This window comes from Stenella coeruleoalba, assembly GCF_951394435.1.
Source record: "Stenella coeruleoalba genome assembly, chromosome: 3".
NCBI classification, from domain to species: domain Eukaryota; kingdom Metazoa; phylum Chordata; class Mammalia; order Artiodactyla; family Delphinidae; genus Stenella; species Stenella coeruleoalba.
Window position 1 is genome coordinate 156,532,979 of NC_137148.1, and position 19,212 is coordinate 156,552,190.

The 19,212-nt window shown below is 56.9% G+C and overlaps 2 protein-coding genes across 4 annotated transcripts; one reads left to right on the forward strand and one right to left on the reverse strand.

Moving 5' to 3' along the window:
• Positions 1 to 1,705: 1,705 nt before the first annotated feature.
• Positions 1,706 to 12,113, forward strand: MGAT4B (alpha-1,3-mannosyl-glycoprotein 4-beta-N-acetylglucosaminyltransferase B). 3 transcript variants are annotated; one of them, XM_079918235.1, is made up of 15 exons: positions 1,706 to 2,368; positions 7,513 to 7,698; positions 7,784 to 7,924; positions 8,086 to 8,138; positions 8,543 to 8,589; positions 8,915 to 9,028; positions 9,259 to 9,334; positions 9,462 to 9,576; positions 9,941 to 10,071; positions 10,247 to 10,354; positions 10,475 to 10,668; positions 11,089 to 11,167; positions 11,250 to 11,337; positions 11,417 to 11,529; positions 11,635 to 12,113. In XM_079918235.1, exons 1-15 carry the CDS (start codon positions 2,272 to 2,274, stop codon positions 11,656 to 11,658), a joined length of 1,566 nt encoding a protein of 521 aa, XP_079774361.1. In that variant the 5' UTR covers positions 1,706 to 2,271; the 3' UTR covers positions 11,659 to 12,113. The 3 variants fall into 3 exon arrangements, with proteins under 3 accessions (XP_079774361.1, XP_079774362.1, XP_079774360.1); XM_079918234.1 differs by having other exon boundaries at positions 1,707 to 2,368; positions 8,005 to 8,138; XM_079918236.1 differs by lacking the exon at positions 8,915 to 9,028 and having other exon boundaries at positions 8,005 to 8,138.
• Positions 12,114 to 13,074: 961 nt separating this feature from the next.
• LTC4S (leukotriene C4 synthase) lies at positions 13,075 to 15,883 on the reverse strand. The gene is made up of 5 exons (XM_079918299.1): positions 15,746 to 15,883; positions 13,872 to 13,971; positions 13,696 to 13,766; positions 13,525 to 13,606; positions 13,075 to 13,293 (listed from the first exon to the last, which is right to left on the reverse strand). The coding sequence occupies exons 1-5, from the start codon at positions 15,801 to 15,803 to the stop codon at positions 13,164 to 13,166; spliced, it is 441 nt and encodes a 146-aa protein (XP_079774425.1). The 5' UTR covers positions 15,804 to 15,883; the 3' UTR covers positions 13,075 to 13,163.
• Positions 15,884 to 19,212: the final 3,329 nt, after the last annotated feature.

Genomic DNA, 19,212 nt, shown 5'->3' on the forward strand with positions numbered 1-19,212 from the left:
ACAACCTTAAACTAGATCTAATACCAGATATTAATTTAATATTGAATATTTCCCAGATCATATGAAGGTGGAATGTATTCTGGCGAGTTTTATATTTCTGAGAATGTATATACATGCTCAGTTTCCTTTAAGCCAATTAAATACAGCTCATTTACAAGTTAATGTTTACATAAAGAGAAACAGAACCAGAGATCTCATAGTTTTCCCACTTGAATTTAAAAAGGTCTCTTTTTTTTCCTCAGTCTGGGGGACTACAGATGGATCAGATAGTTCCTAGAGCCCAGGCAGAACAGTTACATTGCAAAGGCAGAGGAGAGAAATGCAAGCTCCTCTCTTTTTTATTCTTTTTAAAATCCCACTAAGTAACCCAAGGCTGGAGTCTCAGGCAATGTGAGCTGTGTTTGTATTTCAAGGCTTAAGTGCTCCACAGGGCCCACAATTTCAGCAGAGACTTGCAGGAGCGGTTGGACAGACAAAACTACATAAGACAAAGATCCTTTTACTCGACATGTACCACCGACAAAAACTTGACACAAACAAGAACTTTTCAGGATAAAGGGGATGGGAGTGCAGGTGTAAGGATCAAGGGAGAGGTGAAGGGAGGAGAGAAAGACTAAAAAAAAAGAGACAGCAGGAAAATAAAGGTGAGAATACTGGGACAATAGAACTTCCAGCCACTACATGATATGAGGTTTGAATTCTATCACTGTCATAAATCTCCCATCAGGGAGAGTCCACTGGACCAAGGTCTGCATGGTGTGAGGCGAGCCTCTCCCACCTCTGCTTGTCACCCATTGACGGCCAGAGGGAGCATGGTCTCACGTGCTGAGAGGAGTGATACTGTAGCTGCCCAATGTCCACTCTCTCCAAAGGATAAGACAGAGAAAGAAGTAGAGAGATATAAGCAGAGGGAAAGGGACAAACGGGAGGGGGAAAGCATTGCATGAATGAGGGTACTGAGGCCCCTAGGGGCCAGAAAGGCAGACTTACCAAATGTGGTGACGAGGTGAGGTTCAGGCGATCTCTTGTCACCCACGGGGAAGCTGCTTTCAGTGGTCCCAGAGGTGACCAGATCCTCTCCCGTGAAGAGGGAGAGGTCCCATGTTGGGTGCCAGAAATCTGTTACTGGTCAGGGTTCTTGGCCTTCCTTAATCAATGGAAATTGATAAGAGGCCAGACAAGAAATTTGGGCAAGGCTTTACTGGGGGCCCTGCTGCAGCAGGGGGCAGTGAAAACAAGTAACAGGTTCCCTTGCACGCTCCCAGGTGGGGCTCGCCGGTCCCTTACATGGGGTGAGGTTAGGGGTGTGTCCGGGGGTTGGGCAGGAGGGGTGGCTTAGGTGGTCTGCCCACCCCTTTGATGGTGCACAGGGGGCATGTGCGGTACCCTGTTTTTGCTCCCGGCTCTTCAGAAGCGGCAGTCAGGTTTTTGGTCTTTTTCTATCTTGCTGTTCATAATTTGCCCCAACTGCCCATGCACACAGTACTTTTTAGTCCCTTGTAGTTTCTTCGTATTTTGTTGCTGGAGGAGATGTTTGTCCAGGAGCAAGAACTGCAGCAAAGGGTTCCAGGTCCCAGGTCCCAGCTTGTCTCACCTTTATTTGCCTAGACTTCTCAGACCTGGTGAAGGGACCTGAGGGGCCTCAAGTTAATGTGATTGAAGTCCAGATCTGGGTTTCGAGAGTTCACAACGAAAATGTTACTGAGAAGGGGCTGGGGGACCCCCTCACATGGCCTCCACCACAGAAGACGCGAACTCGCGAAGGCCCCAGCTTTGACCTACCTGAGGCCGGTGCCTAGGGCCGTGAAGTCCGGGACGCATGAGCCCACGTGGGGGCCGCTGTCCGGAGACAGGAGGGCGGGATCCCGGGCGTTGGTCCCCCACCCCGCCCCCTCGTGGTGCTGGTGGCAGCAGCGGATGATGCGGCCCCTTTAAATCCCGGCCGCCCCGCCCTTCGCAGCCGACTCCGCGGCGGCCCGGGATCCAGGCCGGGCCGCGGCTCTCACCGCCCAGCCTAGCCCAGCCTGGCCCGGCCCAAGCGCCGAGCCTAGGAGGTCCACTCCCCGCGCCCCAGAGGAGCCGTCAGCGCGGTGCCCGACCCAGTCCCCAACCCGGCAGGCCCGCCCGCATCCCTGCCCGGCCCCGGGCTCCCAGCCCCTCCCCGCCCCGGGGCCGGGGCCCCTGCAGCCTCCAGGTCCCCGCGCCCCGGCCCCGGCCCCCCCCGGGCCATGCGGCCTCGGCCCCGCCGGCGCCCACCGCGCACCTGAGGAGATGAGGCTCCGCAATGGCGCCTTCCTGACGCTGCTGCTCTTCTGCCTGTGCGCCTTCCTCTCGCTCTCCTGGTACGCGGCGCTCAGCGGCCAGAAAGGTGAGCCCCTCCCCCGCCGTCGCCCGCCTCGCGCCCCCTCCCACACCTGGGCGCCGGCGGCCGGAGCGGGGTCCGGGCAGCTGCCGCGGAAAGCGGCCGGAAGCCGACGCGGGCGCCCCTTCCCCGCCCGGGCGGTGCGAGAGGACGCCCCTCCCATCCTCGCTCCCACTTGTTTGCTGCTGGAATAACGAAATTCTCCTCTGGCCTGGGCTGGGCCGCGCCGGTGAGCGGGAGTCGGGTGCCCCGTGCGCGCTCAGGACCGGCCTTCGTGAGTACAGTTCTGCCCGTGTTAGGGCGGGTCGCTCCCTCGGGTGAGCTGGGGACCTCAGAGTTCTCAGAGAGGGACAGGGACACAAGGTCACAGAGGTGGCTGTGCCAGAGGGTCCCCAGGGTACCGCTCCAGGCACCTGGGTACACCGATCCTGAGACACGAGTGAGGAGGCAGCCAGACATCCAGGCAGTACCATCACTTCCCACCACCTCTCCACCCCAGCCCACTGTGGGTGCGGCTCCCTGGGGCCTCCACAGCCCTCCTCCAGGACATCTGGCCCCAGGACTCCTCCACAGGGATGTGGGTGCTGCGGAATGCTTCCTGTGGCTACTGGCCCGGGGGGATGCATGGAGGGCCTCATGAGCGCCCCACCCAGTCCTGGCTACCGGTTAACTTATTTTGTGTGGTCTCACCTGAAGTTTGGTTAAGCTGGCCAGTCCACCGTCATGGCCCCTCTGCATCTGGCCAGCACACTTAGGACTGAGGGGGCAGGCCCCAGCACTGGCTGGAGTTGCTCTGTGTTGGTTGGGATGGCTGGGGCTGAGTGGGGCCTTGGCTGAGGGTTGAAGGCTGAGGAGGCGCTCGCAGGCCCTTGTCTACCCAGCCTTTAGCACAGGAGGCACCGGGAAAAGCTGCTTCCTTCCTGCCGTCTGGCTTTCCTGCAGGAGGCCTAAGCAGGATCAGGCTGAGGCCAACTGACCCTCTGCCTCCCTCCCACCTCCTGCTTCCCTGTTCCCCAACAGAGGCTGCGGGAGAAGCTGGAGCCTTTCTGACCCTCCAAGTCCCAGTGTCCCCGCCTGGCTCCTGCCCGCCTGGCTCCTGCCCGCCCAGCTCAGCCCAGCCCTGTTTGGGTGAAGGCCTGGGCTGCCCTAGGGGCTCCAGAGCGCCTGAGGGGAGACCCTCTAGGACTTGGTACATGGAGGGCATGGCTGGGGCGGAGTTCTCCGTAGGTGGGGTGTGTCACCTGGGGGAGGGCATTTTGGACCCTTGAGAGAGTGGCCATGTAAGCAGCCTGGCATGGAGGCCAAGGTGGGGCCATATCTGATGGGCTGGGGCACATTTGTTCAGCTGTGAGTGGAGCGATGACCCCTTGCACCTTGTCCTGGGCTAGGCCGCAGTTCCTGTGTGCCTCCTATGGCAGCCACTGGCCCTCAGCCGGGTGTCAGGAACTGCAGCACCAGCCTCCCACCAGGACACCTTCTCTGTGAGTCTGGCTGGCCACAGTGTCCAGGAGTGAGGGGGATACCCATGGCTCCATTTAGAGCCTACGCTCCCTAAGCGGGGCATCGAGGAGGGCCTGTGGAACAGGAGAGCACCCCTACTCAAAGAAATGTGGGGCTCAGATGCAGGGGTCCTTGTCCCTTGGGTGTGGCAGTCCAGAAGCCTGTGTGACATGTGACAAGAGGGTCACCTGGGCCTTCCCCATCAAGGGCTGTTACTGTTTTGGGAGTCCCAGTAGGGTCTGGTCTTTGGAAGCTTGAAGAGAAGACTGAGTCTGGGCTCTTATATGAACCTTTCTCATTCTTACATTCAGATGACTGCATTAAGCCCATGGGGAAACCAGACTAAGTCTGAGGCCAGACTGGACCTTGGCTTCCAGCTTGCAGTGAGTAGGAGGCTCAGGAGAGGGCTGGCCCAGGCACCGATGCTTAGAGGAAAGGCAGAGGAAGCCATATCTGTAGGGAAGGGAAGAGGTGGGCAAGAAGCCAGAGAGGAAGGGAAAGCAGGAACAGGTGGCATCCTGGAAGCCAAGGGCCAGGAAGGACACATAGGCCTTAGCAAGACGGACCCTAGATATGGGGTTTCAGGCCCACTTTCATATCCAGCCTTGACCAAATTTATGCAGCAGCTCCACTAATGCTCAAACTGTAGCCCTCAGCCAAGCACCTGCTGAAGGTCTCCAGGGAAAACAGCAAACCCTCCAGGGGGGTGGCCTCAGCCACACAGCCCTCCCCAATGTCTGGGCTGTCCCCTCTCTTGGATTTCAGCAATGATGGATGCCTGTCTTGACCACTGGGAGGGTGGGTGCAAGTCCTGGAGAGGAGGTGAATACCTGCACCCTCTCCATGCCCCTGCCCTACTGCAGGACTTTTTTAAAAAAAATATTTATTTATTTATTTGGCTGCTCCAGGTCTTAGTTGCTGCCCGCGGGATCTTCGTTGCCACCCGCGGGATCTTCGTTGCCACATGTGTGATCTTCCTTGCCATGTGCAGGATCTTTTAGTTGAGACTTGCGAAGTCTTAGTTGCGGCATATGGGATCTAGTTCCCTGACCAGGGATTGAACCTGGGCCCCCTGCATTGGGAGCTCAGAGTCCTAGCCACTGGACCGCAAGGGAAGTCCCCTCACCGCAGGTTAACAGCAGACCTTTGCTGGGCCTGGAACCAGCCTGTGCCCCTCTGAGCCTGTTTCCCCTTCCCTAAGTACAGAGCACAAGGTCTGTGCCCCAGCCTGGCTCTTGAATCTGTTTCTTTAACAAAGAGGGAACCAAAGGGAGGACTGTGGTATCATGGGCTTCAGGTATCCTGATTACTCTGCCTTCTGGTGGAGGAAGGGGCGGGAAAGCCTCCAGTAGTGTGACCACAGCTGCCCCCAGGACTTGGGCAGAAGAAGGCTCCTAGGAAGGGAGGCCAGGGTAGGGAGCAGGCTGTGCCCAGGCCTTGGTGGTCAGGGTGATTCAGGTCAGCAGGGCCCACCGCTGCCACTGGCCTGTCCCCCTGGGGCAGGCTAAGGTTGGACAGAGCTCAGCCTACTTAAAGATCAGAGAAGGCCACGGGTTTGCGGGGGGGCGGGGGGGGACGACAGGGGCAGCAACAGCAGTCAGAGGGGGATGAGGTCTCCTTACCCTCCCTCCACTTCACAGAGGTCCCCACTGCAGGGAGCTGCCTTGGGTGTAGCCAGTAGCACAAGGACTGCCCCTGCAAGACTCAGCAGCTCCACAACACTGGGGTGGCATTGGGGAGGGCATCAGGGACAATAGGTGGGTGGGTAGGGACCCAGGCAGGAGGGAGGTCACCTGCCTGTGTAGGCAGCTCTGAACTCCCTCCTGCTGGGCCTCAGCACCTCCAGTCCCTCCTCCCTACTGGCAGCTGGGCAGGTGAGTGCTGGGGGTGGCCAGCTCCCTGTTCAAGGGGTCAGGTTTCCAGGGTAACCTGGCCTCAGAACCCAGAGCAGAGCCTCAAAGATCTGGTAACCTGACTCCTGACTCCCTCCCCCAGCAGGGCTGTCCCTGAGCACAGAAGCTTGAAGTGGCCTGGCCTTTGGCCCCATGGGCAGGGTGTGGGAAGGGAGATCGGGCAAGCTGCTAACTCTGGAGTGCCTCATCAAGGATCTGCTTGGCTCCCCTGCCCCTCCCCCCACAGCCTCTCCGTCCTGCGTAGGGGCTACCCCTCCCTCTTCCCCAGGACTTACCACTTCAGCCTCTGCCCCAGCTGCAGAGAGGGGGTGTCCTGAGATGACCGAACTTTGCCTTGGTCATGACCTTTGGTATACCCGATTGTGGGGAGGTGACACCATCCCAGGGCATTCTAGTGGCTGTGACCACCCCTCCTCAAGGGATCAAGGAACATAAGAGCTGCCTGAGGGTGAGAGGGGAGATCTGGAAGGCAACTAGGCCTTGAAGGCTACATGGGTTTTCATCAGGCCCAGAAGAGAAAAGGGGATTCCAGTCAGAAGAGACAGCATGTGTGAAAGCATAGACATCAGACAAGGAAGAGGAGGTGTGTGTGATGGCAAATAAAGAGGGCAAAAGCCGATTAGAAAAGGCCTTGAGAGTGCACAGCCTGGCAGGACCTGGCTGCCTCAGCGGCAGATAACGACGTTGTTGATGTTATTTGTCTCATTCTTGCTCGCTGGGCCCTGCCAGACCAGTGGAGCCAGGTGCTTGGCACCCTGGAGATCCCTCTCCACTGTCACGTAGCAGCCCTACCTCTGTGCTGCTTCTGGCCCATGTGCACCCCTAGTGCCTGCACATGGTGCCCAGTTGGAGGTTCTGACACAGGCCCCCCTGGGGTGGCATGGTCTAGGCCTAGGACACATCTCCAGAGAAGCAGGCCTCAGCGCACTTAGAGCTCTTGTCCCCTTTCTGCTGCTGACTTGCTAAGGGACCCCTGACTAGTTTCTCAACTTCATTTGCTCCTCTGAGCATTGGGGGCTGTAACTGCAACAGTCCCCACCCACCCACCCCCGCTGGACTGTGTGAGATTGCAAATCCAGAGCTGGTGCCTAGTGTAGAATGACAACCATGAGGACAGTGACAAATGTGTGCATTGGGCTCAGTACTACTTGCAGGATATGGGGGAGAGTCAAGGGAGGTTTTCTGTCCCCATGGGGCCTTGGGAATGGGGCTGCCTGTGATCTCTGTGAACGGGGATGGGAAGCAAAATGCAGAGGCTGAAAGAAGGAACAGGGCAAGGTTGGCCTCAATGCCAAGGGCTCCTTGCAGAAGGTCTGGGTCCTTGTGCCCTGGGTGGGACCTTGGGTGCTCTACTTCCTGGAAGGAGGAGATGCTGCAAGGAGAAGCAAGAGGGGGCTTTGGGAGGAGAGGGGAGGGGATGGAGAGGATTCAGTCTGAGCCTTTTCAGCCTCAGCTTAGGTTTGTCTCACCTGGGGCTGGAAGTGGTCCTGTAGCCCTCCCACTTCAGATGTCTCCTCAATGCAGAAAATAAAGGGAGAGCACTGGAGAGGGCTAATTCCCCCAGTGGAGGCTTTTCTTCCCCAAGTGTGAGTGTCACTGTGACTTCAGAGTGACCCTTATGTAACCCCATGTGGCTCACATGTGGCAGGCATATGAACAGATGTGTAGGCTAACACTCAAGGAGCAGTACCTCAGCTGTATGCTGCCCCCTGGTGACAGCCTGTGTACCACCCACAGGCGATGTGGTGGACGTGTACCAGCGGGAGTTTCTGGCGCTGCGTGACCGGTTGCATGCAGCTGAGCAGGAGAGCCTCAAGCGCTCCAAGGAGCTCAACCTGGTGCTGGACGAGATCAAGAGGGCCGTGTCGGAGAGACAAGCGCTGCGAGACGGAGACAGCAATCGCACCTGGGGCCGCCTAACCGGTGAGCACAGGAGCGGGAAGTGGCAGGGGATGCGAGGCTGATGGCAGACCGCATTGTCTGACCTGTCCCTTCCTGACCCACCCAGAGGATCCACGCCTGAAGCCGTGGAACGTCTCGCACAAGCACGTGCTGCACCTACCCACTGTCTTCCACCACCTGCCACACCTGCTAGCCAAGGAAAGCAGCCTGCAGCCTGCCGTGCGCGTGGGCCAGGGCCGCACCGGAGGTAGGGGCGGGGCCCGGGAGTGGCGGGTGGTGGGACGACCCCCACGCAGTGCCCAGTACCAACCCTCCGCGTCCCTGCAGTGTCAGTGGTGATGGGCATCCCCAGCGTGCGGCGCGAGGTGCACTCGTACCTGACTGACACGCTGCACTCGCTCATCTCAGAGCTAAGCCCACAGGAGAAAGAGGACTCGGTCATCGTGGTGCTGATCGCTGAGGCAAGTGGGCTGGGGCATGGGTCGAGGGGACATTCAGAGGAGGACACACGGCACAAAATAACAAGGAGAATGAAAACAGCAACATTTCGGAGGAAAAAACTCTCAGAAGTTCAATCATCAGTTTCACTCACAAACTTAACAAGATAAAAAGTTAAAAGGAAAGACATTTTAGCGCCCCCTCGTGGAGATGCCAGTTATAGTCTGTCCCACCCCTTGGACCGAGGTATCTAAAAGGGCTTTTTCTGAGGCACCTGTGACCCCCAGGCCCAGCCTTACTTAGCCTTCGGGATGGTGGGCTCATTCCCTCCATGTGGGAGAGAAGGCTGTGTCCTTCCCTCAGCGCTTTCTTCCAGGCCATTTGGGCTGGCAGCCTGGCTCATGGAGGGCACTTGGTCTCCCCACAGACTGACCCACAGTATACCTCGCTGGTGACGGAGAATATCAAGGCCTTGTGAGTACAGACAGCCCGACAAGGCTGGTGGAGGGAGGACCCTTTGTGGGGTGTTGGGCAGACAGGTGCCGGCTGTGCCCCCCCCCCCCCAGCAAGATGCGCCATCCCTCTGTGGGAAAGGGTGCTTCCCCTCTTGATGAAAGGGGGTGGGCATGTAGAGATGACCCAACCCCTCTGGAGCCTCAGTGCCTCAGTAGGATGGGTGTGGTGTCAGGGGATGTCTGCCTGGTGGGCCTTAAGAAAAGGACGGTGTCTAGCTAGCTCAGCTCTGTCCCTGCTCCAGTCCCTGGAGGCTGCACACTCACTGGGCCTTCCTGTCCCCCAGGTTCCCTACAGAGATCCATTCTGGGCTCCTAGAGGTCATCTCCCCTTCTCCCCACTTCTACCCTGACTTCTCCCGCCTCCGAGAGTCCTTTGGGGACCCCAAGGAGAGAGTCAGGTACTAGCACTACCCACCTCCCTGTGCCCCCAGCACCTGCCCACCTGTGCTAAGAACCTAGTCTGTGGGTGTATGAGTCCTGGGCACTTCCCTGCAGTGCCTCCATTGTTCCATTGGAGGACCCCTGCATGGGGGGGTGGGGGCCTCCTACCCACTCAGTGGCCTCTGTGGTAGCCACATTGGAGGTGGAGGGGGTCTGAGCTCTTGAGGCCCCTGCCCCTGGCCCACAGGTGGAGGACCAAACAGAACCTTGATTACTGCTTCCTCATGATGTATGCGCAGTCCAAAGGCATTTACTACGTGCAGGTGAGCACTGAGACCCTGCTCTGTCCCTTTTCCCCCGGACCCTGGATGGGCCTGGGTGGCAAGCCCTGCCCTGCCCCTGTGCCCATCCTGAGTCCCGGCCCCCTTCTACCTACCCACCACTGTGCAGCTGGAGGATGACATCATAGCCAAGCCCAACTACCTGAGCACCATGAAGAACTTCGCACTACAGCAGCCCTCGGAGGACTGGATGATCCTGGAGTTCTCCCAGCTGGGCTTCATTGGTGTGCCACCCCCCTCCCTGCCCCGCTGACCTAACCAAAATATCTCCATCCAGCCCACTTCTGCCTTTGTCATCATCTCTCAGTCCCACGCCCTGTTCTGAGCCCTAGTACCATGCAGTGTCGTGCTCTGAGCCTTTGCCTGGAGTGCCCGCTGCAGCCCCACCTGGCCTGTTCCTGCCTGCCCTCTGCATCGGGATGTTTGGGCTCACCATCCCGTCTGCTCTCTTGTTACCTGCACCTGCCTGCAGCCAGCCAGAGGTTTTGCTGTGGGACCCTTCCCAGAGTCCCCCACAGGGACTAAGAGGAAGTAGGGCAGGGCAGAGCTGCCTACTCAGCACCCCTTTCCCTCCAATCCCACCCCCAGGGAAGATGTTCAAGTCACTGGACTTGAGCATCATTGTGGAGTTCATCCTCATGTTCTACCGGGACAAGCCCATCGACTGGCTCCTGGACCATATTCTGTGGGTGAAGGTCTGCAATCCTGAGAAGGATGCGGTGAGCAGAGCCTGCACAGAGGCGGGAGGGGGCGGTGGAGCAAGCAGCCTCCAGTAGGGACTGTGTCGGTGACCATGCACCTGACAGGAGGAGACTGTGCTGCTGGCTGGAGGAATTTCTGTCTTCAGAGGAAGAGTTGAGTTGAGCCCTAGCGTGTGTCACCCTCCCTCCACAGAAGCACTGTGACCGGCAGAAGGCCAACCTGCGGATCCGCTTTAAGCCATCCCTCTTCCAGCACGTGGGCACTCACTCCTCACTGGCGGGCAAGATCCAGAAACTGAAGGTGGGCAGTGCCACACTCAAGCCTAGTTGAGTACAGCAGAGCCTGGGCTGAGGTTGGACAAGGAGGTAGCAGGGCAAGTCCAGGGCCCACCCTAACACCATTGTCCCTCCTCCACTGTAGGACAAGGACTTTGGGAAGCAGGCACTGCGGAAGGAGCATGTGAACCCGCCAGCGGAAGTGAGCACGAGCCTCAAGACATACCAGCACTTCACCCTGGAGAAGGCCTACCTGCGCGAGGATTTCTTCTGGGCCTTCACGCCCGCTGCAGGGGACTTCATCCGCTTCCGCTTCTTCCAGCCACTGCGACTGGAGCGGTCAGTGCCAGCGCCCACAGGTCCACCTTGGGGGAGGGGCAGGGTGGCTACCAGGGTAGAGGCCTCACCACAAATTTCTGAACCTGCAGATTTCCCTCTGTGACCCTCCCCTGCAAATTACTTAACCTTATTAAGTTTTCTTATCTGAAAAGTGGGGCTCAGAACAGTAGTCACTTTGTAAAGACTAAGTCCAGCAGTGCCCACAGGAGCTCAGTGACATTGCCCATCACCATTGTCCTTACAAGTAAGGCCCTGGTTGCCTTGCAAGTCCAACGGCTGCCCCGGGTGGTGCCCAGCCTCACCCAGTACCTCAGGGCCCACCTACTGCACTCCTAGCCCAGGCCTGGCCTTTCTCTGCTGGGTAGTGTGCCTGGGCAGTGCCCCACCCCTGCAGCAGCTCACAGGCCTGTCTGGCCACAGGTTCTTCTTCCGAAGTGGGAACATTGAGCACCCAGAGGACAAGCTCTTCAACACATCTGTGGAGGTGCTGCCCTTTGATGTGAGTGTAGTAGCAGGTGGGTGTGCACTGAGGCCTGCCCCTTCCACAGCCACTGGCTTCAGCCCCTTGATTTTGTCCCCAGAACCTCCAGTCAGACAAGGAGGCCCTGCAGGAGGGCCGTTCAGCCACTCTCCAGTACCCTCGGAGCTCTGATGGCTACCTCCAGATTGGTGAGTGAGGGGCAGTCAAGTGGAGCTGAGGGGAGAGGCAGGAGTCTTGGGACAACCTCTCATTGCTGCACTCCCCCAGGCTCTTTCTACAAGGGTGTGGCACAGGGAGAAGTGGACCCAGCCTTTGGCCCCTTGGAAGCACTGCGCCTCTCCATCCAGACAGACTCGCCGGTGTGGGTCATTCTGAGTGAGGTGATATAGGGCGGGGCTGGGTACAGGGAATGGGGAGCTGTACCAAATAGCTAGACCAGGGCTGCTCTCTGAGACCCCAGCTGACACTGAGCCCTGCTCTTCCAGATCTTCCTGAAAAAGGCTGACTAAGCCAAGGGCTTCTGAGGGTGCGTTTTGGCTGGTCCTGAAGCCCACGAGACCTGGGATGTCGTCGCCGCTGCCCCCGGAGGGCCAGGCGCGGCCACCCCAGTCTGAGGGGTTCTGCCTGGCACCCCACTCCATTGGCCTGGGGTGGCCGCTGGCCCGGAGGCCCCAGGAACTGGTGCTGCCCCGCCCGCCGGCCGCGGGGAAGAGGCAGGAGGCCCCCACACTGTGCCTGAGGCCGGTCCGCGCCGCCCGGAACCGTTCGCATCCTGGCCCCTTGAGCCAGACCTTTATAGAAGAGCCTTTTCCTGGGCGCCCACTGTCTCCGCGCGAACACTGGAATGCATATACTACTTTATGTGCTGTGTTTTTTATTCTTGGATACATTTGATTTTTTTCACGTTAAGTCCACATATACTTCTATAAGAGCGCTCCTTGTAATAAAGGGTTAATGAAGTGTGTGCCTGCTCCGAGCTCACAGCCTGGCTCCTAGCCGCCCAGCGATACCACCCGGCGACCCCGCCCTCCGCGCAGTTCCGCAGGACCTCGCTCGCATTCTCTGGGAGGGTCCCAGCAGCCCGGTCGGTAACTCGCTGATGGAGCTGGTGCGGAATCTGGGTCCACGCCCCCAAACCGCCCCCACTTCCGTGATAACCCTCCTCGGGGCGCGTCGCCTAGCGCCCATCATACCTCCCCAAGTGCCTGCAGCCGCCTCTCACCAAAGGCATCCCCCCACCTCCTCCTCTCACTCCTTCCTGGGTCTCAGTCCCACCTTTTCCACCGTCTCCAAGGCCCTGCTTCTGTCCCCAGTCTGTGACTCATTTTAGGTCCTCCCATCCATCTCAGGGCCTTTGTTTTTGCCCTGCTTTGAAAGCTCCTCTGCCTGCTCAGCTAAAAGTCACCTTTTTAGGGACTCTTCCCGGCCAGCAGGCCTTCCCCAGATCTGGTCCCCCGAGACACTAGGACGTTTACTGGAGAGCGCCTCTTAAAACTACATTGATTAAGTTCATCGTCGTTCTCCGCGGGCCGCAACAGGTTGCCCTGAACACTGCATTGTTCTAGATGCCGGTAACCGAGTACCGACCCAAAAAAAGCCCCTCGTATCGGCTGTGAAGTCCAGGGTATGAGGAATAGGGCGGCTGAGGGTCAGTGGAGAGGCAGGCCTCATAGGAGGCGGACAGGCGAGGAAAGAGCTGACCGCAGGGAGGAGGAGCCGTGGGGTGAGCCCCGGCGGGAAAGGATGTGTGACTAGCAGCGTGGGGGAGCAGGGCGGGAGAGGACCGGACCCAGGGCCCGATCGAGCCCCTGCCCGAGAGAGGCCTCTTCCCTTCCGCAGCCCGACAGACTGCTGTGGCCTGAAGCTAGGCCCCTCCAAGCTCTACAACCCGCAGGGCGCAACCCACTCCAACCCAGACAGTGCACTCGAGATCACGCTTTAATGAGAGACTGGGATGGGGGCGAGCACCCTCCCCCGTCCTCCAGGAGGCTCCGCCCACCCGGCGTCCTCCGTCTCAGGCCTTCTGCAGCAGTTTTCGGAACTGTCCGAGGAGCGCGGCCGGGAGGAAGTGGGCGAGTAGGCCAAGCGCCGCCAACGCCACGAGAAGCCAGAGCGCGTACGCGCTCGCGTACAGCGGGGCCAGCCTGCGGGCAGTGCTCAGCGGGGGCGGGGCGGGGGCAATGGCCCCACCCCAACCCTACGGCCCGCCTCCACCAGGGCCCGCCCACCTGCCCCCAAAAGGGAACCGCCTCCAACCAGTCTCCTGGTCCCGCCCGGCATCCGCTTGCGGCCTCTGCCGTCAAGACCCTTCCCACAAGCCAAGCCACCTTTCTCCGCCCCGGTGGACCTCCCGAGAGCCCCGCCCCGGTTCTCACCTTTGCTGCGCAGATCTCGCGTAGCCCTGAAAGTAGCGGAGGCGCGCGAACAGGTATACCAGGCCACACAGTGCTGCCGCCCCTGGGAAAGGGGAGGGCGGGGTGGGGTGAGCCCGCTGATGCGGGGACCCCCGTGGCCCTAGTGCGTGCGCCCCTGGCCCGCTCTCAGACCTTCGTGAAAGAAGATGCCGGCGACCCAGAGCGTGGCGAGGAACAGCGGGAAATACTCGCTGCAGTTCACTCTGCGGTGGGGGAGGAGCGGCATAAGGGCGCCGGCCTGGGGCCTCCGAGCCTGACCGCCCGGGGCTGCCTAGCTCCCTGCCCCGCGCCCTCCCACCGCGCCTCACTGGGCTCGGTAGATGCGCTGGAACTCCGGCGGGCCGGTGGTGAGCGGCGGAGACACGTGGAAGGCCCTGCGCGCCGAGATCACCTGCAGCGAGAAGTAGGCTGGGGGAGGAGGTGTTGCCGGAGTCAGATCTGGCACCCAGACTCCCGGCCCCGCCTCCAGTCTGGCCGCGCATCTTTTCTTTTCCCAGCTCCACACCCAGCTCGTCACGACTCCCCTTTAAAAGCCCGACCAAGGGGACCGCCAGCCCCTGCTCTTCGAGCTTGCCCTGTGTCCACGACACTCAGTGGGGAGGGCAGGGTGCCGGCCTAGGGCTCTGAGAGGCCCTATCCAGCCCAGTGAGTGTAAGGGAAAGGATGACACGTCACAGGACACCTGCCCGCAGGACTTTGCTCCTGAATCATTTCACTTGCAAAACACAGGCAAATGTCCAACTCCCACCCTCTAGGCCTGGTCTTTGGCCCAGGTCCCTGGAATGGGAGTGCCACCTGAGGGCAGAGTTGGCTGCATCCTTCCAGGTACAGAGGATCACACACCCTGTGGCCAACTGTCCCTGCTCCGCCACCCACAGAGCTCACCAGGAGGGACCTCCCGACCAAGCCTGGGTCGCTGTGCCTCCAAACTGTGGTGTGGGTTCCTGCCTCAGTTTCTCTGTTCAGGCTCTGCCTTAATCTGACAGACACCCTCTCCTCTGCCCCCAGGTGGTTACGGCTGGGACTATTCTAGTCCAACCCCAAGGCACCAGGGCTCTGCCCCTCTCCCTTCCAACATGGGTGGGTACAGAGGGTGGGCTGGCCCTTGAGGGTCTGAGTGCACAGGAGCCCTTCTCTTCGCCTGAGGCCAGGTGCCCACCACACAAACAGTCCCAGTACTGGGTGTCTCCAACTATCTTCCTGCAAGTCCCATGGCCCTGGTGCCCTTGGTGCCAGGCCCTCTGCAGACATATCCCAACCTTAGCGCACTGTGGATACCAAGGGTAGCCTTGCCAGCACAGTGTATGTGAAGAAGGGCTGAGGGCCAAGCTTACTGGTATGGCTGGAGATCAAGTCAGCCTGTCTGCTCAGCCACTCCAGGGCCCCTGCCCCAGGCTGTGTCTTGTCCTAGCCCATACAGTGTGAGGCAATGGTGTCCTCCAAAGCCAGAATATCTATCCCAGGAATGTGTCTCTAGGGCTGGTCTGAGAAGGGCACCAAGCAGGCAACTTTGGGGGCCAAAAAGCAGGTTTCAACCCTGTCTAGCTCCACATGGTTCCAGCATAGAGAGGGTGACTTTGAAGGCAGGCCCAGGGGATGGGGCCCTCCCACTGGGACACCCAGAGAGGGGACCGCTGGGGAGGGCAGGGATCAGCTGGAGTAGGGCTGCATCAAGCCTATGGCTGTCCCACTTCTGTACTCACCATCAGAACACCCATTCATCCTGGCACCCTGCCCCCCTGCTCAGGCCCTAGAGCCCAACATAGCTGGATGCCCCACCTGCTCCCTGAAAGCCCCTGCCCTCTTCCAGGGTTCTTTATGCTGGCTGAGGTGCCACCCTCCAACCCCAAGCCAGGCAGCCCACATGCCTACCTCAGTTGTTCCTCAGGGGCCATTTTCCATTTCGCTGCCCATCCCCTAGGTTGGGTACCTCTCAGCCTTGGTCCCTGCTCAGGGTTTCACAGTTTGCCCTGCAGACAGCCCTCCAGGGCTTCCCCCTCCCCACTTGGGGAAAATGCAAGCCCCTCAGCCCTCTGGTGGGGGCCAGAAGAGCTTTCATACCAGGAGTCTGGGCTGTCCCTCACCTGGGCCTGGACCCCAGCACCTCCCCAGTGCCTAGAGGGCAGAAAGCAGACTGCAGGGGTCCGAAGCCCACCCACTGCCAGAGCAGAAGCCAGCCCACCTTGCTGCAAGACTCCCAGGAGGGTGACAGAGGCCAGAAGAGCCACTTCGTCCTTCATGGTGGCGGTGGCTTGTCGGGCCAGGCTGGACTCTGAGAGGGCTAGCTGTGGGGCTCTTATCACCCTTGTCTGCTGCTCAGAGGCTGGCCCAGAAGAGGAAGAGTGGCGCGCTCTCCCCGCCCCTTCTCAGTGGAGGGGGTTGGGGAAGGAGGCGTGACCATTGCCTGAGAGACCTGGGGAGCCTGGTCAGGCTGAGCAAGTGGAAACCAGGGCCAGAGCTTCCCTGGTGGCGCAAGTGTTAAGAATCCGTGAACACAGCCTGCAGGGGGTTAGTGCACCATGGTTAGCCGGGAGGGAGTCCGGGGAAAAGTCTGCACCTGCGGAAGAGGCAAGAGACTTTTTCTTCCCTCTTTGTTTCCTGGTGCGCGAGGAGAGGGGATTAAGAGCGCTGCTTAAAGGAGCTCCAGAGACCCGCGGCTAACAGCGCGGACCCCAGAGACGGGCATGAGACGCTAAGGCTGCTGCTGCCGCCACCAAGAAGCATGTGTGCGAGCACAGGTCACTATCCACACCCCCCTTCCGGGGAGCCTGTGCAGCCCGCCACTGCCAGTGTCCCGGGATCCAGGGACAACTCCCCCGGGAGAACGCACGGCGCGCCTCAGGCTGGTACAACGTCACGCTGGCCTCTGCCGCCGCAGGCTCGCCCCGCACTCCGTACCCCTCCCTCCCCCCGGCCTGAGTGAGCCAGAGTCCCCGAAGCAGCTGCTCCTTTAACCCCGTCCTGTCTGAGCGAAGAACAGACGCCCTCTGGCGACCTACACGCAGAGGCGGGGCCAAATCCAAAACTGAGCCCCTGGAGCTGTGAGAACAAAGAAGAGAAAGGGAAATCTCTCCCAGCAGCCTCAGAAGCAGCGGATTAAAGCTCCACAATCAACTTGATGTACCCTGCATCTGTGGAATATATGAATAGACAACAAATCATCCCAAATTGAGGAGGTGGACTTTGAGAGCAAGATTTATGATTTTTTCCCCGTTTCCTCTTTTTGTGTGTATGTGTATGCTTCTGTGTGAGATTTTGTCTGTATAGCTTTGCTTCCACCATTTGTCCTAGGGTTCTATCCATCCGTCTTCTTTTTTTCTTTAAAAATTTTTTTTATTAATAATTATTTTTTATTTTAATAACTTTATTTTATCTTCTTTCTTTCCTTCCTTCCCTCCTTCCTTCCTTTCTCCCTCCCTCCCTCCCTTCCTCCTTTCTTTCTTTCTTCCTTTCTTTCTTCCTTCCTTCCTTCCTTCCTTCCTTCCTTTCTTTCTTTCTTTCCCTTTCTTTCTTTCTTTCTTCCTTCCTTCCTTTCTTTCTTTCTTTCTTTCTTTCTTTCTTTCTTTCTTTCTTTCTTTCTTCTTTCTACTTTTTCTCCCTTTTATTCTGAGCCATGTGGATGAAAGCCTCTTAGTGCTGCAGCCAGGAGTCAGTGCTGTGCCTCTGAGGTGGGAGAGCCAACTTCAGGACACTGGTCCACAAGAGACCTCCCAGCTCCACATAATATCAAATGACAAAAATCTCCCAGAGATCTCCATCTCAACACCAGCACCCAGCTTCACTCAACAACCAGCAAGCTACAGTGCTGGACACCCTATGCCAAACAACTAGCAAGAAAGGAACACAGCCCCATCCATTAGCAGAGAGGCTGCCTAAAATCATAATAAGTCCACAGACACCCCAAAACACACCACCAGACGTGGACCTGCCCCCCAGAAAGACAAGATCCAGCCTCATCCACCAGAACACAGGCACTAGTCCCCTCCACCAGGAAGCCTACACAACCCACTGAACCAACTTTAGCCACTGGGGACAGACGCCAAAAACAACAGGAACTGCGAACCTGCAGCCTGCAAAAAGGAGACCCCAAACACAGTAAGATAAGCAAAATGAGAAGACAGAAAAACACACAGCAGATGAAGGAGCAAGATAAAAACCCACCAGACCTAACAAATGAAGAGGAAATAGGCAGGCTACCTGAAAAGGAATTCAGAATAATGATAGTAAAGATGATCCAAAATCTTGTAAATAGAATAGAGAAAATGCAAGAAACATTTAACAAGGATCTAGAAGAACTAAAGATGAAACAAGCAATGATGAACAACACAATAAATGAAATTAAAAATACTCTAGATGGGATTAATAGCAGAATAACTGAGGCAGAAGAACGGATAAGTGTCCTGGAAGATAAAGTAGTGGAAATAACTACTGCAGAACAGAATAAAGAAAAAAGAATGAAAAGAACTGAGGACAGTCTCAGAGACCTCTGGGACAACATTAAATGCACCAACATTCGAATTATACGGGTTTCAGAAGAAGAAGAGAAAAAGAAAGGGACTGAGAAAATATTTGAAGAGATTATAGTTGAAAACTTCCCTAATATGGGAAAGGAAATAGTTAATCAAGTCCAGGAAGCACAGAGAGTCCCATACAGGATAAATCCAAGGAGAAATACGCCAAGACACATATTAATCAAACTGTCAAAAATTAAATACAAAGAAAATATATTAAAAGCAGCAAGGGAAAACCAACAAAAAACACACAAGGGAATCCCCATAAGGTTAACAGCTGATCTTTCAGCAGAAACTCTGCAAGCCAGAAGGGACTGGCAGGATATATTTAAAGTGAGGAAGGAGAAAAACCTGCAACCAAGATTACTCTACCCATCAAGGATCTCATTCAACTGAAAGCATTTCCTCTAAGATCAGGAACAAGACAAGGATGTCCGCTCTCACCACTATTATTCAACATAGTTTTGGAGTCCTAGCCACAGCAATCAGAGAAAGAAAATAAATAAAAGGAATACAAATTGGAAAAGAAGAATTAAAACTACCACTGTTTGCAGATAACATGATACTATACATAGAGGATCCTAAAGATGCCGCCAGAAAACTACTAGGGCTAATCAATGAATTTGGTAAAGTTGCAGGATATAAAATTAATGCACAGAAATCTCTTTCATTCTTATATACTAACGATGAAATATCTGAAAGAGAAATTAAGGAAACACTCCCATTTACCATTGCAACAAAAAGAATAAAATACCTAGGAATAAACCTACCTAGGGAGACAAAAGACCTGTATGCAGAAAACTATAAGACACTGATGAAAGAAATTAAAGGTGATACCAGCAGATGGAGAGATATACCATGTTCTTGGATTGGAAGAATCAATATTGTGAAAATGACTATATTACCCAAAGCAATCTACAGATTCAATGCAATCCCTATCAAATTACCAATGGCAGTTTTTTTTACAGAACTAGAACAAAAAAAATCTTAAAATTTGTATGGAGACAAAAAAGACCCTGAATAGCCAAAGCAGTCTTGAGGGAAAAAAGTGGAGCTGGAGGAATCAGAATCCCTGACTTCAGACTATACTACAAAGCTACAGTAATCAAGGCAATACAGTACTGGCACAAAAACAGAA

What these genes read in the sequence shown, in the direction of transcription:
- MGAT4B (XM_079918234.1), top strand. Translation starts at nt 2,272, where the DNA reads ATGAGGCTCCGCAATGGCGCCTTCCTGACGCTGCTGCTCTTCTGCCTG. An exon ending in AAGGCATTTACTACGTGCAG is followed by an intron (nt 9,335 to 9,461) that starts GTGAGCACTGAG and finishes ACCACTGTGCAG; the next exon opens with CTGGAGGATGACATCATAGC. An exon ending in TGATGGCTACCTCCAGATTG is followed by an intron (nt 11,338 to 11,416) that starts GTGAGTGAGGGG and finishes GCACTCCCCCAG; the next exon opens with GCTCTTTCTACAAGGGTGTG.
- LTC4S (XM_079918299.1), bottom strand. Translation starts at nt 15,803, where the DNA reads ATGAAGGACGAAGTGGCTCTTCTGGCCTCTGTCACCCTCCTGGGAGTC. An exon ending in CCTGGGAGTCTTGCAGCAAG is followed by an intron (nt 13,972 to 15,745) that starts GTGGGCTGGCTT and finishes CTCCTCCCCCAG; the next exon opens with CCTACTTCTCGCTGCAGGTG. An exon ending in CAGCGCATCTACCGAGCCCA is followed by an intron (nt 13,767 to 13,871) that starts GTGAGGCGCGGT and finishes CCCCCACCGCAG; the next exon opens with AGTGAACTGCAGCGAGTATT.